Raw genomic sequence first — 16,774 nt, 5'->3', positions numbered from 1 at the left:
ATAATGGTTATTTAACCCCTATAGTGAACACATCAAAACAGCCAGAGGAACTGTGTTTCTTTCATAAAAACATTTGCACTTGATCTGAGCATTCGAAAATACTTCATGAATTGCCATCACAATAAAAACATGTGGACCTGCAGATTATTATTTTTGCAGACTTGTAAGGGTTTAGCTAAACAGGGTGATACATTGCTCTCAAATGAGGAGAATTCAAAGAAAAGCAGCAGTCTAACATTTTGCAATCCTTTGTTTTGAGGCAAATTTGAACTTGTTCTTAATATCTTCATTTTCGGATTTGATTTACTGCTTCAGTAATATTTTTCAGAGAATGTCTTTTTAAATGTCTGCATCTTTCCCTGAAGTATGACGGGGAGACTGACTTTATGTATTTGTTCTTCTCTTTTCAGGACGAGCCCACCTTACTGTTGTGCTGACCTGTACTCTCTCAGGACAGGAGAAATGGTCAAATCCATTCAGTTCAAGACGCCCATCTATGACCTCCACTGCAACAAACAGTAAGTCTACTGAACTCATCTACAAATTAAAAAAATACACATCACGTGTTAATTTTCTTGAAACGAACGCACTACTTCCTCCCTGTTTTCAAGTATCCTGGCTGTGAGCCTACAAGAGAAGATCGCAGCGTTTGACAGCTGCACCTTCACCAAGAAGTTCTTCGTTACTAGTAAGTTGTTAATGATACACGTTGCAGTCTGATGTGTTGTGACAACCTTCCTTTGTGACCATTAAATTATTTTTTAGTCATATTTTTAATCACTCGGGAGTTTCTGCTTAAAAACAGAAACTGAAAATAATAGATCAATCCTAAAAGACTGAAACAGGAAAGACAATAATAAAATAATTACAACATCAAATAGAAGTGAATACAGAAAGAAATAATAGAATTTGTAGGAATGAATCAATTAAAATCAAGCAAAATGTAAAAAAGAACAAAACATGCAAATGTTGACTAAAGCTATAAAATTACTACAAATTAAAAGCCAGATAAAAAAGTATTACCTAGAACAGAGGTTCCCAAACTTTTTAGCTTTCGACCCCCAAAATAACGGTGGCTGAAATTGAACTATATTGTGTATCTGTATTTACAATAATTGATAAAATATACAATTTCAAATGATCCTAAATATGTATTAGCTGGAAGACAGCTTATTCTAGGTTCAAGCACAAAGATACTCAGAAACAGAATAAAAATCTCATTAACAAATTACTATACATGATTAGAATTAGATTAAGGTCAACCATCTAGAAACAAGAAGAACGTCCTGTCATTAATAAACACAGGAGAGAAGAAACATCTTGCCAGATATATCAAAAACATTTCTTGGCTTTATTGGAGATTTTTCACTTTCTTTAGATTTGACTTTTTGCTGTGAACTGGCTTTACATGAGCCAAACAAAAACAGAGCAGGACGTTGGTTTGAATGCATTCATCCACTGTGCTGCAGCTCTTTTCTCTCAGTCCTTTGTAAACTGCTTTTATGAAAACACGATGTGAGGCCTCCTTTTGAAGCTCAACATTCAAACTGTTTACAACACAGCTCCTGAATCCTCCTGGCTCTACCTGCCGTGATCGGCTCAAAGAAAGGCCAGACCGTATTACAAGGCCATTGCTGTCCACTTAAGTCATTGACTGGAGTAAACTGACCTTACTGGCCGCCTTTAATGTGTCTCCTCTTTGTCTGCCGGCCTTCCCTATCAGTGTCTGGTCCACAGGAAGCCAAACATGTTCAATAGTTATTAATCGCTTCTGAATGCAAGGGCCTTCTCGACAGTGTTGTTTGGTCTGTTTGGGCCTTCAAAGCAGTAAACTGAAGTGATGTGTGCAACTTTCCGATGAGCCATTCTACCTCTGTGTGTCCGTTTCCTCTCCACAGATGTGATGGTGGACATGTCATGTTTTTTTTTTTACGAGCACTTAAGGCTCGTTCCATCTTTATGTTCTTTCATTGCATTCAAGTGGTGTGTGCTGTGAGTCTGAACTCAGTCACGAGGAGCAAAATAGACTGAGAATCTGTTTCTGTACACGTGAAAAATAGATGCTAATATTTCCTCTGTTACAAAACTGGCAAAAAAAGTGGCAGCACTTTTGGGCTACAACGTCTTACAATGAACTGTTTCCCACACACAGACGAAACCTGGGCGGGCCCGCCAAGTAAATTTGTGGCAGCCCGAGTATATTGCCAACTATTTTTCTTTTCTTCATCCGTATAAGATCTCCATCAGTGAACAAGGGACTACAGTAGTGGGCAGACGCACATGCTCTGCAGGTGATCAGAAAATATGACAGATGTCTTCATGTACGTCCCCCCCTGTCAATGCAGTGATTCAGGTGCAAAGTCTCATGAGAAATATGCACCTTCTCATACTTCTTTTATAATAGTTTTGGGTAGTTCTTTCCTGTCAGTCTGTGCTCTTAGTTTTAAATCATTTCAATGTAATTAGCATGACTAGCCACACCTGGGGTGATAGAGGAAGATCGAGTGAACATTTTAAAACTTACAAAAAACGAATTCAGTAGATACCTTCTTCAAGACAGGAACCAAAGAAAATACTGGAGCACCTAAATCACTTAAGGAAAATTAAATAAATGTGCAAAGGATTAATGATTCGAAGTTAAACTGTCACAGGTACAGATTTGAAAAAGTGGAATACACTCCTGCTCACAGTGAATCATCACTCATTGGCTAATGAAAGTGGGAGGAAAGATGGGAGTATACCGGAAATGTGACAGCTCTCATGTGTAGCCCAATCATATTAAACCCCATCCTAAATGTGATAATATTTACAATATATACAAAGTATTTACAAGACGACAACTACGACAATATGAACAACATTACAGGAAACATGAGAGGCATGAACATTTTATAACTTGAGTTGTGTTGTTTGGGCGTCTTAATAAAACATACTGCTGATGAGAAGAAGCCTAAAGTTTAAACATCAGACACATACAGGCCTAGAGAAACGGTGTGTGTGTGTGTGTGTGTGTGTGTGTGTGTGTGTGTGTGTGTGTGTGTGTGTGTGTGTGTGTGTGTGTGTGTGTGTGTGTGTGTGTGTGTGTGTGTGTGTGTGTGTGTGTGTGTGTGTGTGTGTGTGTGTGTGTGTGTGTGTGTGTGTGTGTGTGTCTGTCTGTCTGTCTGTCTGTCTGTCTGTCTGTCTGTCTGTCTGTCTGTCTGTCTGTCTGTCTGTCTGTCTGTCTTCGTATAAACGAAGCTAGAATATTCTAATGTACTATACATTTAGCAATATATTTCATTAGCTGTACTAGCCGAGTGGTCCTTAATGTGTTAAAATAGTAGCATAAATAACATTAGATTGTCTTTATAACTATTGGACACTTTAAATAAATTTTCTAAAGGGAGTAACAGATTGTGAGGGAGTCTTTCTGTGTTCGGCCTTTAAAACTCCAGCACTGCTTTCTATTCCTTTGATTCCTCCTTTTATGTCTGTTTCCTCTCCGCGCTCGCCCCCCCCCCCCCCCCCCCCCCCTCCCCCCCCATCCCCCCCTTCTCACCCTCCCTGCTCTCCACCCAAGATGTCAAACACATGTTATCTCACTGCCTGGGCTCCCCTCGGCCTTGGAGAGGCACAAAAGGCTTCTCTGCCGTTACCGGCAGCCCTTGTGGCTTACCTCAACCCCCCCCCCCCCCCCCTCATCTTCGCTCCCCACCAGCCTCCTCTTCCCAACACAGCACACTAAATTACTGTCTCCACCTCATCTGCTCCCTGAACACTAAATTATTGTCAGCCAGTCATTTCCCCTACACCTCCACACACTTACATCAGATCCGTGTATGTGTTTGTGTTCATTATTGGTTCAGTGTTTTGTTGCTTGTATGTTTTTGCACTATGGAAACATCTTGACTGTCACTGTGTGCATCTGTTTGCATTTAGAGATCTTTAAAACAATATCCATCTTTTCATGTCTGATTTAGTGTCACAGGAGAATTGAGAGACACCGAACAAGAACAATACAAGATTTAAAAGTCAGGAAAGAAGTTACAGAATTTGAAAAGTATGGAAAAAAATAATGAGTTTGGATATTTTTCCCCTCTAGTCCCCCTGAAAACATATATAACATTACAAATAACCACATTTTAAGCTTGTCTGAAACAATATGAGACATGAAGCGATGATGTTATCAGAAATGCAGAAAGAGAAACTCTTTTAAAGATCGCATTCATCGTCCTTTCGGTGGACAAAAAAAGTACTGAAAAAAATATTAATCTTCTTGAAATTAAAATTTTGATTTGATCCATGAACGAGACTATATCTTGTGAAGAGAATAAAAATATTTTTTCTTTATGAAATAAATGTGTTAAAGAAGCAATATGTAACTCTGACACCAAGCGTTTAAAATTAGTGCTGCAGTCCAGATTCAAAACATTGTAGAGAGCTGTCTCCCCCCCCCCCCTCCTCTCTAGAGTCAAAGCTCACACAGGTCACCATGTGGTGGACACTGAAGCTTCAGTGTTTATCCAGCTCTGCATGGGTCTGTAAACCTTTCTGTGTTCTAACCTCTCTCCATTTTTCAAAAGCATCTCCAATATTGATTCTAGTTTGAGCACGTTTCTGCTCGTGGAGCTTATTAGAAACATGCAGAGGCTTTTTAGGTCGGGTACAATCACTTCTATCTGAACCACTTCTCTTGGCTTCTTCCATTGCTGCAACGCCTGTTAGCAAACCGAGGGGCATCCAAAACGGCTTATCGAGGGTGCATTGAAACCGCCTACCTTCTCCGGTCCAAACAAATCCAGAGCATTCAGGACCTGAATCTAAACTTAGAAGGAGGACATACTGGCTGCTGCATTGTTGTCAGAGGAGCCAGCACTTCAACAGCATGTTTCCTTAATGTCTGATCATATAATATAAATATAGATATAGACTAAGTGATAACCAAAAGAAACCCGGGGTATGCCCCCTGCTTCCAAACATAGTATGTAGTCTGCATGCAACAAACCTATTTCTCTTACATATTTAGATTTTTTGTCTATAAAAGTGTCAAATTAGAAATAGTTGAAATGTGTCGGTCCAGAGTTAGAGCTCAGGTCTGGTTTGTCATTGGAGTTCATGTGTTTGTTTTCTGGGGGACAAACACACTCTTTTTTAATATTTATCTGTTTGTGAAAGCACAGCCTTTTTGTGTTATGCAGGATTATTGGTTTCCATTTTTATTTCTGCTTAGGGCCTAGCGGTTTTGTTTGTGTGTCATTGTCTACATGTGTGCTACTCTGTGTGTATCCCCCGCAGGGATTATTGTGCTGGTCAATCAGCAGAGGAGCCTTCCTCAATTTATTGGGTACCACAGTCTCCATTAGGTCATAGTGTGCACACACACAAACGCACAGACACGTCACCCTCATTAGACTCCCATTTATCTTCCCAAACAAGAGGCTCCCCACAAACACATTAATGGTTTAAGATAGTTTGAGACGCTCCTCAGAGACCACACTTATGGAAATCTGTGGTGTGTCTGTTTTTCTTTCCTTTTTTCATTTTGGTTCCTAATGTTACTGAAGGAATAATTATGTTCCTTCTTTCTTTCTTTCTTTCTTTCTTTCTTTCTTTCTTTCTTTCACTCTTTCTTTCTCGTCTTTCGGTTTCTTTCGCTCTGTCTTTATTTCTTTTTCTTCCTTTTTCTTTATTTCTCTCTTTAACTACTTCTTTCTTTTTTCTTTCACTCTTTTATCTTTTTCTTTAACTCTTCCTTTCCCTTTTTTCGGTTTTCTTTAGCCTTTTCTTTCGCTCTCATTATTTCTTTCTTTCTTTCTTTCTATCTTTCTTTTTCTTTAACTTTTTGGTTTTTATCTTTCTCTATTTCATTTGTTTGTTTGTTTCTTCCTTTCTTTTGTTCTTTATTCATCTTTCTTTCCCTCTTTTTCTATTTATTTCGCTCTTTTTTTCCTTTGCTCTTTCTTCACTCCTTTTGTTTTTCCTGTTTTTTTCATTCCTCTTTTCCCTTTTCATTTTGCTTCAGCTCTACAGCCCTGGCACTAGATTTCACTTACAAATATGAAATTCGGTTTATGTATAATATATAAAGAGTTTAGGGTCAAAACACAAAAAAAGCCTTGCAGAAAGTCTGCAGTTTGACTTTTTATTTTACTTCCAAGTGCTTTTTGTAGGTCAAACTTGACTGAAGTCAGAACTTTATCTTACTCCCTTTGAAACTTAGACTTTGTTTGTGAAATTTACATTGCTGTCTACGCTTGATATACAAAATAATAATTCTTTAAAAAGTGTTTTTTTTTTCCAACGGGTGGCAACAGGAAGTGACATATAACTCTGTTTAGTAGCGACACTTGGTGAATTTTACGGGCCGGGGCGCCGGTTGGCCAAGAGTTTAGGTTGCGCCCCATGTGCAGAGTCCATAGGCCGGGGTTCAAGACCGACCTGTGGCTTCTTTCCCGCATGTCGTTCCCCACTCTCTCTCTCTCTCTCTCTCTCTCTCTCTCTCTCTCTCTCTCTCTCTCTCTCTCTCTCTCTCTCTCTCTCTCTCTCTTCTGATTTCTGTTCATCTCCACTGTCCTATGAAATAAAGGGATAAAAGCCCCCCCCTAAAAATGATATAAAATAAGGGCCTTGTTTATTCCTCTGTCTCCAGTAACGACACTGTTGATGCATCTCAACCTGACGTGCATGTTTGGGGGTCATGCAATTCTTTTTGCTACTTTAATTTCAATTATTATTATTGATGCCAGTTAATGTGACCACCTCTGTGTCATTTCAGGCTGCTATCCTTGCCCTGGCCCCAGCCTCAATCCAATCGCTCTGGGAAGCCGCTGGCTGGCCTATGCTGAGAACAAGGTACTCCACACACACACACACACACACACACACACACACACACACACACACACACACACACACACACACACTTTTCCATTGCAGAAGTGCCTTATCAGAAAAGCGACATATTTACAATCCAAAAAATGCATTTTATCTATTTTCTGCCTCTTTAATCTGTCTGGATAAACAACTCATTCCTAGAAGAGTCCGGCAGAGATGATAACATTTTGACAATCAACAGATGCACCAGAGTTTTCTCTTCTCCTCTGTTTAATGGGATTGTTAAGTATTTACCAAAAAAAACAGAATGTTCTGCAATACATTTAATGCACAATAGTGTTTTGGTGCTGGCCCACTCACATAATTGACAGATGGGGCCACTGTTTGTGTGACTGGCTGAGGATTTCCAGAAACCACTAAATCTATTTTTTTTAGCTGTAAGAGTAATACTGGGACGGAGCCATTCAAGTGGTTGTATTTGAAATTAAATCAGAGCCGATTGGCTGTTTGCTTTTGTAATGTTTCTTTTAAAGTAAAACTAATTTCCTCCAAAGGCTGAAGAGACGAGGCGCCTGGATATCTGAAATCTCAGTTAATTTCCCACAATTTCTGTCTTGTTTTTAAAGACATCCTCTTTAGACCTAGACTTCGTGTCTTTATGGACTTATCAGTACATCTTTATGTTTTGCAGTTGATCAGATGTCACCAGTCTCGTGGAGGAGCTTGTGGTGACAATGCCCAGTCCTATACGGCTACAGTGATCAATGCTGCCAAAGTACGTGGAAGTACAAACACAAATATACATGTCTGTCTTACTTTATGTTTTCTGTCTCTCTCTCTTCCTGTAGCCCTTTTTTTCTTTCTTTCTTTCTTTCTTTCTTTCTTTCTTTCTTTCTTTCTTTCCGTCTGTCTGTCTGTCTCTTTCTTTCTTTTCTTTTTTTCTCTGTTTATCTGTTTTCTACATTTAAGGACTCAACATAAATAACCTACAGGTGAAACATTTTCATGAACATCTTATCTTTAGATAGGTGATATAATACCAGATATATTGCACTTTGAATACAATCTAATACATTTTTAAAAATATATTTAAACTATATTGTTCCATTACATGGGCTTTAATTTACATTTTTTTATTTTCTGTTTATGTGTGGTGATAGTTTGTGTGCTATACAGAAAGGAATGAAAAATACAAAAATATTTCTTATATTTAAATTTTACATTCAAATAAGCCATTATTCAAGGTGTTTGGTACTAAAATAGCCTTAAAATGAGTGAAGTTAATATGTCAGTAATGATTTATTGCTATTACATTAAAAAAAGAAGAAGAATTCCTCCTTTAAGAAAGCATCTTCTAATCATTGAAAGTTACTTTTTCTGACAGCAACTCAAGGGTTTGACTTATAGTTGAGCAGTTAACGTTTATACTCAATCAAGACCTACTTTATTTCCAGTGTCACACAGTGAAGTAGCTGTCCCACAGAGAGGTCCATTCATCAATGCTCAGTGCAAATGATGGGACACTGGATAATTCCTGGATGATTGCAGCATGTTATGTTTATATTGGGCGATTACAAAGTACTCACATGGTGAGACGTCAGGCTGAGGTGGGCTGCACAAGAACAAATGTCCCAACCTGAAGGGGGTTTCTGTGCTATGCTCAATGGCACACCTTCCTGTAATGTTGTAGTCAAGACCACACTCACCGAGACCAAGACATACCCGAGACCAGAGTGCTCCTAGACCGAACCAAGACCAAGGCAGGGCGAGACTGAGAAAAAGACCAAGATCATAAATATTACAGAAAATCTTTTTTTTTTTAAATCCAAAAAAAACTGACCTAGACTGTTACAGTGGGAAGGTTACTGCCGTAACCAGGGGATAAAAATCTAATTATGAATGAATGTAAGTTATTTGTTCTTTGAGAAAGGGGTGTTTTCCTTCTGATAACAGTAATGAGATGAAAAATAGCCTATCAGTGGTGGTCTTGACCAGTCTTGATTAAAAATCCAGAGTCTGCCCAGTCTGAGACTGACACAAGACAGAGTAAAGATGCTTTTGATTTGAAAAGTGGTCTCGAGACCGGTCTTGAGACTAAGACCAATTTCAAGTACTACAACACTACCTTCAGCTACATGTCCCAATTTTCCTATTTTGGTATGCACAAGGGCTTGAATTGGAAACACTCTGGTTCCCAACCCAAGTCCCTTCGGACTTTTGTAAGACACAAAAAAGAAAAAAAAATACGATTATATCAGTGGTTGACAAACATCTCCCATGAATTACATTTCAGTCTTTGATAATGGAGTCTGGTGGCTAATTCTCCTTAAACTGCAGCACACGTGTCCAAGCTTGTTAACATGAAACTCTTCCATAATATTTTTTTAACCTGATATCACGTGGATAAAATGTGGAGAGATGTCGAGGGAGTGATGACGACAAGCTTCAGTACTACACGTCCTGACCAAAGAGCCCACAGTTCTTTTTATTCTTAACATATTCTCAGTCACATCTCACTGCCGTTTGTTCTCTCATGAAAAAAAAAAAATGCTTTAATCTTAAAAAAAAGAAAAGAAAATGAGGTATCATGTTTAGGCTGTGGCTATAATCTGTCGAAACGTCCTTTGGTCTGTCTGAAGGCCTTTTACACAGATAAAACAGCACATAATAAAGTGCTTCCAGCTCGGCCTGTACACCATCTGTAAATGTGCTGACATTGTATCCACCTGGCCCGCCCGGCTGACTCGGGCCGAGCTTATGAGACACTTCATCAACCTGCCTATCTGATTTTTCCCCACTTTAATCCACCATTTCTCTCCAGTGGTTTAGTTTCACTCGTCTCTATAGGGGAGTGACTTTAAGATGTTTCAGTAACAGCCAGCAGCTCCCTTTGATACCAGGTCTATATTCATTCCTGGTTCGATTTAGCTGCTTGCCAACACATGCCTACTAGCCTCATATGTCTCTAGTCTGTTTTCTCCATTAGATCCCAGAGGAAGCGCTAATTGATTTATAAAGAGTAAGAGTATCTCGCCTCCTTTACATCATGAGTGCTAAAAGCCAGTGTGAGAGAAGTCTCATTAGCAGGCCAGTGTTGGTATACATCAAAATGAGCGCTGTGTTGCTAACAGGTTAGCAGATAATGGCAGGGGGTACTGATAGGCAGACATGCAGTCTGGTTGCACGCCCTCTCCTCATTTAGGACCATATATCTCAATATGGATGACAAGGTATCTCCTCTGGCTTGTGGCGCGACACGCTGGCTCTTAGTGCTGACGTCCAGAGACATGGGAACACAAAAGGGGGGGGTGGTCTGCATTAAAATGTAATGGCTTTTGTTTATAATAAGGATAAAAGAGAGAGAGAGATCGAGAGGGGGGTCAGCTTTGGCCAATGAGACTGCCTGTTCAGAATTTGACTCTGTTATAGTAAATTTCACATCAGTCCTGCTGCGTATCACCCCAGCGTGTACAATTGAGAACGACCATGCTCATAAATTAGGCTGTAATTTGTTTAGATGGCGACAGCAGCTGTGTGTATGTATGTGTGTGTGTGTGTGTGTGTGTGTGTGTGTGTGTGTGTGTGTTTTTGTCATCCATCAGACATGATCTGCCTCTAAACCCCCTCCTCCAGCACCGACAGATCAATAGCTCCTGTTTGGACTACCACTAAGAACTCCACAACTGCAGTGATTAGAAAACACATTAGTGTTGATCAATTAGGAGCCAAACGCCTCACTTAATAATTGATGGCTCTTCTGGCACGCACACACACACACACACACACACACACACACACACACACACACACACACACACACACACACACGCAGGCGTCCACAAGAGCACGCAGGCAGCAGACACTGTTAGTGTGCCGGGCCAAGTGGCAAAGAGACAGTGGGTGATCCTCAGACCCAACAAACGCGAGGCGCCACGCTGTATTGACAGGGCCGCCTAGTCTGAATGCCTGATTAGGCTCTCCGGGGCCCCTTTGGCGCTTACACACACACAGACACACAATCACACGCACTGGACTCCATTAGCCAAAGACAGTGTAGTAGGTGAGATAGACTCCACTTAAGCAGCACTATCCATTTCCCTCAATCGAGCCACAGAGGTGTGTTTGAGCCAGACACCCTGGCTGGGCCTTAAGCGGACACTGAGGAGCCTCACACAGACACACACGCACACAGACACACACACACACACACACACACACACACACACACACACACACACACACACACACACACGAGGGTGTCTCCTGTGGTTACAGTGCTACAAGTCATCAGCACTACAAGTTATCAGCAGGCATCAAGTGAGCATGCTGCATGCACACACACCCATGGAGACAAGGTATTGCACATGCGCACATACATTTAGTTCATATGCAGTGCCTTCAAAGGCTCTGAGGGCCTGGAAACCTAAATCCATTATAGCCCCCCATCTATATCATATAGGGTCTTACTGTATGTACAAAGTACTAACTCCGACAGCAAAGCACTTTGTAATGCATCATTCTGCACTGCAGGGATTCTGCTTTCTTGTTTCAGTCAGATTTAGACCAATCAGAATTAAAGTGCTGTGAAATGGAGATGTCATTCAAAAAAGGATGCATTAAAATATTGGCTAAGGCTTCATCGTCTTGATAATTGTTTAGCCAACAAAAAAAAAAAAAATTGTGTGACCGTTTATTTTATACGTCCGAGTATGCTTCTCAAGCACAAATGCATATCTTTGTTCCATGTTCTCCCAGACTCTTAAGACTGGCCTGACAATGGTGGGTAAAGTTGTCACCCAGTTGGCGGGCACTCTGCCAGCAGCCACTCCAGACGAGGAGGGAACGCCTCACAGCGCCAGCCGCCGGAGCCCCCACAACCCCGGAGTGGTCACCATCATTGACACACACAGTGTTGGAGAAGGACAGGTTAGTGTCTGCTTTAAAGTGTTAGGAGTCATTGGAAGTCACAGAAGCAACAACCCCATTTTATTTTTAGCTGTGAATTGTAAGAATGTAAAGTAGCAACAGCATAGCGGTCTGTCAATCATTTTCATATTGACCATACAGTGTTGAGGTTAAATTATCTAAAGAAGTCTCCTTCTATCAAAAACACAAGTGATTTAAACTTTTTTACACATACAAAGCACATAAAAAGCAGTTTTTCCCTTCAAAGTTAAAGGGGTTTTCTAGATGCTCCAAGGAAAATATTGTTGCCTTTTTATGGCTGCAGCATTGGTGAAGAGCCCAAGACAAATTACTCACTTTGTGGGACAAATACAGTGAATGTTGACTCTTGAACCTTGAATCCTCAGTGGGGCTTCAGGGTCTGAGAGCCAATCTGATGCTAAACTTTTAGTGGGATAGGTTGTTAAGATCCATCATCCAATGAAAAGAAAATGAAAAGATGCATGACTCTGTGAGAAATCTTTCCAATGTGGACTTAATTTGTGTTTCTTTTTATCAAGTAGAGTAAAATAAAGGGAATTGGTCAAACTTTGAAACCAGAAAAGAAAAGGTTGACTGACTTCTGTTGGCTGATACAGTACTGTATGAGGCAGGGCCCTGAACAAGTGTCACTCGAGACATGACCAGGATTGTACATAAATAATACTGCATGACTTTCCATGAGATATCAGTGATTTTATGAAGCGTTATGTGTAATGAAGAGTTGTTAAAAGTAAGCACTAGAAGTTTCTGCATGGATATCAGTCAGTTTTAGTATCCTCCCTCAGGGATAAGTAAGGTTTAACCGTTCAGTTTGACTCTCACTCTTGAATTTTCAGACAAAACAGATTAGGTTTGTGTTCACTTGAACCCCTCTCCTCCCTGCCTCCTAGCAAACCTTCAGACTAAAGCTAGTGAAAACTCACTTAACCAGAAAGTATTCCACTTTACCAGGTGTTAGCTTTCTTTTCACGTCTTTTCAATGTTTACATTTCCTCCAAACTGGGCCTGGCCATACGCATAATGAATTCACAGACACACAGTGTAGATTAAATTGGCACTGATGTGTTCCTGGCTCTCTTCCTCTCTGGGCTGTCCTCTGTAAACCAGGTAAACATATCTTTGGCTTCTGCGGCTTGTTGGGAAATGGGAAAACCTCCACGGTTGGCTTTTTTTTTTCTCTCTTCGAGGCTTGGACACACTCGGGCCCATTCACCTCTTTTTTTTTTTTTACACGAGTCAGTGAGAGGTGCGACTAAGATTTTCTGCATATTTAAAGAGCCAAGCTTTCAGCCGCAGCTCTGTCTGTTGTAGGTGTAGCCGTGGTAGGTGAGAAGCTCTGTAAACAGTCAGCTGTTGGTCTGGAACCTCACATGAAGCTCAAGGCTGCACCGCATGTCAAATAAGGCCTTAACGTTCAATTTAGACTTTTTATGGGAGGTTATGAACGAGTGAAGAGTTTCCAGCCATTTTTTTTTATTGGACACTTTTGTTTTACAATAAAACAAAAAGCTGCCTAAAAAGCATTTGAGCTCTTGCTGACTACCTTTTGCATAATGAACCTAGCAATGATTTAAGAATATACGTTTTTGGATATAACCCTTAACTACAATATTCTAGACAGACGCACATAGGTACAAATACACAGGAAGTATAGTTACCTGTATATACAGTCCATTCAGTCCTGATTATGATTTGAAGCATACCAGTTTCCTTCAACAGGATCTCCCCTTAACGTCTAAAGAAAAGCTAAACGTTTTTATCCCCTTAATTCTCCTCAGCCACTGCACTCCGTGATTAATCACAGAGCAGTAGCTGTCACATTTTTAATGAGGCATGTTAGCATACACGGTACAGTTTGGCAGTGATGAAGTCACCCCACACACACACACACACACACACACACACACACACACACACACACACACACACACACACACACACACACACACACACACACACTTCCTTCTCTCTTACACGGTGACTTTAGCCGCCCTGCAGTTAGTGTGTGTTGTCTTATAAGCTGGACCTAAGCCTTCAGAAGCAGGACTGCACTCTGTCACCGGCCGACACACTGTAACCGTACACTGGCTGTAAACACTCACTAGGCCAGCCAGGCGGGGGAGCTAGGAGTGGAGGAGAAATGGGGAAAAGAAGAGAAAAAGTGGGAGGGAGTGAATAGCGATGAGGGTCGAGGTGTGATTTTTGGAGATATAGGAAAAAGATAGTGATACAGAAGAGGTGAGTTTCTGTGTCAGTCCAGGATATTCCCGTCTCTTCCAGTCTTTGAAATTCCTTATTTGGTACAACAGCCTTATACACACACACACACACCACACACACTCTCTCCTGTGTAATGGGCTCGGATCTCTGGAGGACACTTGTGTTTCAAAAGGCTCCAGCAGCAGGATTCTCTCACAGAACAACATAGTCTCCCTGCACCGTTATAAAAGTGATCTGCTTTATGTCACCAGCCCCATTCTTTCTTTCTTTCTCTCTGCTCTCCACCTTTTTTTCCTTCCCCCCCCCTGCTTGTTTTCTTGCTTGTAGTCCGAGCTGAAGCCCTTTAGCTTTTAATGGCTGTTCCTTGTTTGGACTAGTTCCTTTTTAAAATGCTCAGCCAGCCTTCCTGACATCGTTAATGCAACACTGGGGCCAAATTTCACCCTGTGTATATGTCCCCTCTCTCTCTCTCTCTCTCTCTCTCTCTCTCTCTCTCTCTCTCTCTCTCTCTCTCTCTCTCTCTCTCTGTCTCTCTCTCTCTCGCACATGAAGTGGCCTCATGTCTGGGCTCATTTCTAATCTCTCTTCTTGACTAAAGGGGTTTTCTTCCAGCTCCTGGTCTCTGCTAGGCCCTCGTTAGTTTCCTCTTGACAACAGACTTCATAGACTTCATACAGAGATTTAGGAGCAGCTTTTAGTTGTGTAAAGTGACTTATAATTTCATTTTCTTAGGCGACTTTTAGAAGCAGCGAGCCGAAGATGGATTTGACGCCAGTTTCTGCCTGTTTACGGGAAATCCCGCTGTCATGGGGTATCGGCAAAGCCACATGTGAAAAGCCACATCATTGTTAAAGTAAATGTGTCCATATTCTTCTCTGTTTTGTTTTATCATTCCCTGTTCACACTGGTCTCAGGACAGACACAAGCACTTAGAAAAAATAGGTCAAATTTGATGAGTCATCATTTCTTTGATGCAACACAAAGAGGAGGATTTAAACAGAGTGTGTTTTGTCTTCTTCAGGTAATATGCTGATTACTTTCTATCCACAAGAGGGCAATAACACATTCAGAAAGCTCTTAAACTGTGGGCTGGTGTCAAAGAACAGTGCTGAGTGTGGTGATGATATCAGACCAGAAGAAAATGTGAAGAGAAATCCTTGAGATGGGGAAAGTCCCGTTCTGGGTTCAATGTTCTCATTGTTAGAAAATGATTTGAAGTTTCTTTCTTTCTTTCTGTGTGTGTGTGTGTGTGTGTGTGTGTGTGTGTGTGTGTGTGTGTGTGTGTGTGTGTGTGTGTGTGTGTGTGTGTGTGTGTGTGTGTGTGTGTGTGTGTGTGTGTGTGTGTGTGTGTGTGTGTGTGTGTGTGTGTGTGTGTGTGTGTGGTGTGGCGGCGGCTGTGTGTGTGTTTGTGTGTGTATATATACTCCAGGTCCTGGTGAGTGAGGACTCGGACGGAGAGGGAGTGGTGGCTCACTTCCCAGCTCATGACAAACCCATATCCTGCATGCAATTCAACCCCAGTGGTAAGACACACTCACAGACACTCACTCATGCACGCACACACATTTATTTTTTAAGGAGGGAGCTCGAGCCGGGTGAGTTTGGACGACATAGAAAGCAGGAGGGAGATCAAGCTTCCATTCAAGTGTAACATGGTGGTGTGTTTGGCTCACATGTGGCCACCTCATCTCATCTCTGAGGCAGAGCTGGACCAACCGGCTCCTACAAATGTATTCATAGACTCTGTGTGTGTGTGTCTGTGTGTGTGTGTGTGTGTATGTGTTCATTTCGTACACAACAAACGTGTTTAGCCAGACACATGCATTAACACCAACCTCAAGACATTGGCAGCATTAGACCAACACATGCAGGTCAGGCATTGTGTCACAAACAGTCAATGGGTAACATATGCACCCATTATTCACTCACAGGAGGATGCTCAATATGCATATACACAGTAAATTATTGCATATGCTGTCACACAATGTAGACATAGTTCTTAATTCAAGACTATTTTTCAACGGTTTATTTTCAATTCTTACTCTTTTTGAAAGTAAAGACCCTAGTGCTGGTCCTTACAGTTACAAAAAAGAATACATTCTTAATGCAAAGCCAGAGATATTTCCATCATCATTGCCCTTAAACCAATCACACGAAGGGATGCAGTGAATGTAACTTTGCAAAGAAAGGGTTGGAAGGAATCTTTGCAGCTGGGCAGGCAAGCCCATATAATATAGTCCCACAAAAGAAAACACCACCTCAAACATTAAAAGCAGTGCTGAAATTGGATTTAAAATTGTAATCGTGATAAATCATAGAAGAGGCTCATCGCATTCACTACTACGCATACAGAGGCGCCTATTACAGGACATTATGGATGCAAACACAGGACCAGTCATACCACTATGTTTTCACTTTGCACAATTTTAGCCTCATATTTCCAAACACAGCTTGGATACATACATAAGTGTATGTATAGCCTACCATTACTGTCTGATAATTAAAGACCATGAACAACTAACAAAAAAGAAGGTAGAGGTGGGAAATGATGTAAACATCGAGATTCTTATCCTCTGAGATTTTAAATGGATTCATAACTTCCAAAAATCTTTTTTTTTCAGTCACTCTCTGTTAAGTGTTAAGGCTAGCTATTTAACTCAGTAGGAAGCCAAATGGAGCAGCAAGAAATTCAGCCAGTCTCACAAATGACTGGAGTAGATCCTGAAGTACTAATTCAAAAATAGACTTTGAATCGATGAATCCAGAATTGTTTTGTATCAAAAATAGATTTTCA

At 40.9% G+C, this 16,774-nt stretch overlaps 1 protein-coding gene across 3 annotated transcripts in view; it reads left to right on the top strand.

Moving 5' to 3' along the window:
- bcas3 (BCAS3 microtubule associated cell migration factor) overlaps positions 1 to 16,774 on the top strand; it is a 336,126-nt gene that overhangs the window by 34,134 nt on the left and 285,218 nt on the right. For all 3 annotated transcript variants that reach the window (XM_065960137.1, XM_065960136.1, XM_065960138.1), the window contains exons 8-13: positions 411 to 518; positions 612 to 688; positions 6,755 to 6,831; positions 7,505 to 7,588; positions 11,569 to 11,739; positions 15,410 to 15,503. In XM_065960137.1, coding sequence (XP_065816209.1) covers positions 411 to 518; positions 612 to 688; positions 6,755 to 6,831; positions 7,505 to 7,588; positions 11,569 to 11,739; positions 15,410 to 15,503 — 611 coding nt within the window. The remainder of the gene's footprint in view (positions 1 to 410; positions 519 to 611; positions 689 to 6,754; positions 6,832 to 7,504; positions 7,589 to 11,568; positions 11,740 to 15,409; positions 15,504 to 16,774) is intronic.

This window comes from Labrus bergylta, chromosome 11 (assembly GCF_963930695.1).
Source record: "Labrus bergylta chromosome 11, fLabBer1.1, whole genome shotgun sequence".
NCBI lineage: Eukaryota > Metazoa > Chordata > Actinopteri > Labriformes > Labridae > Labrus > Labrus bergylta.
This window is presented reverse-complemented; position numbering and strand designations above follow the sequence as displayed.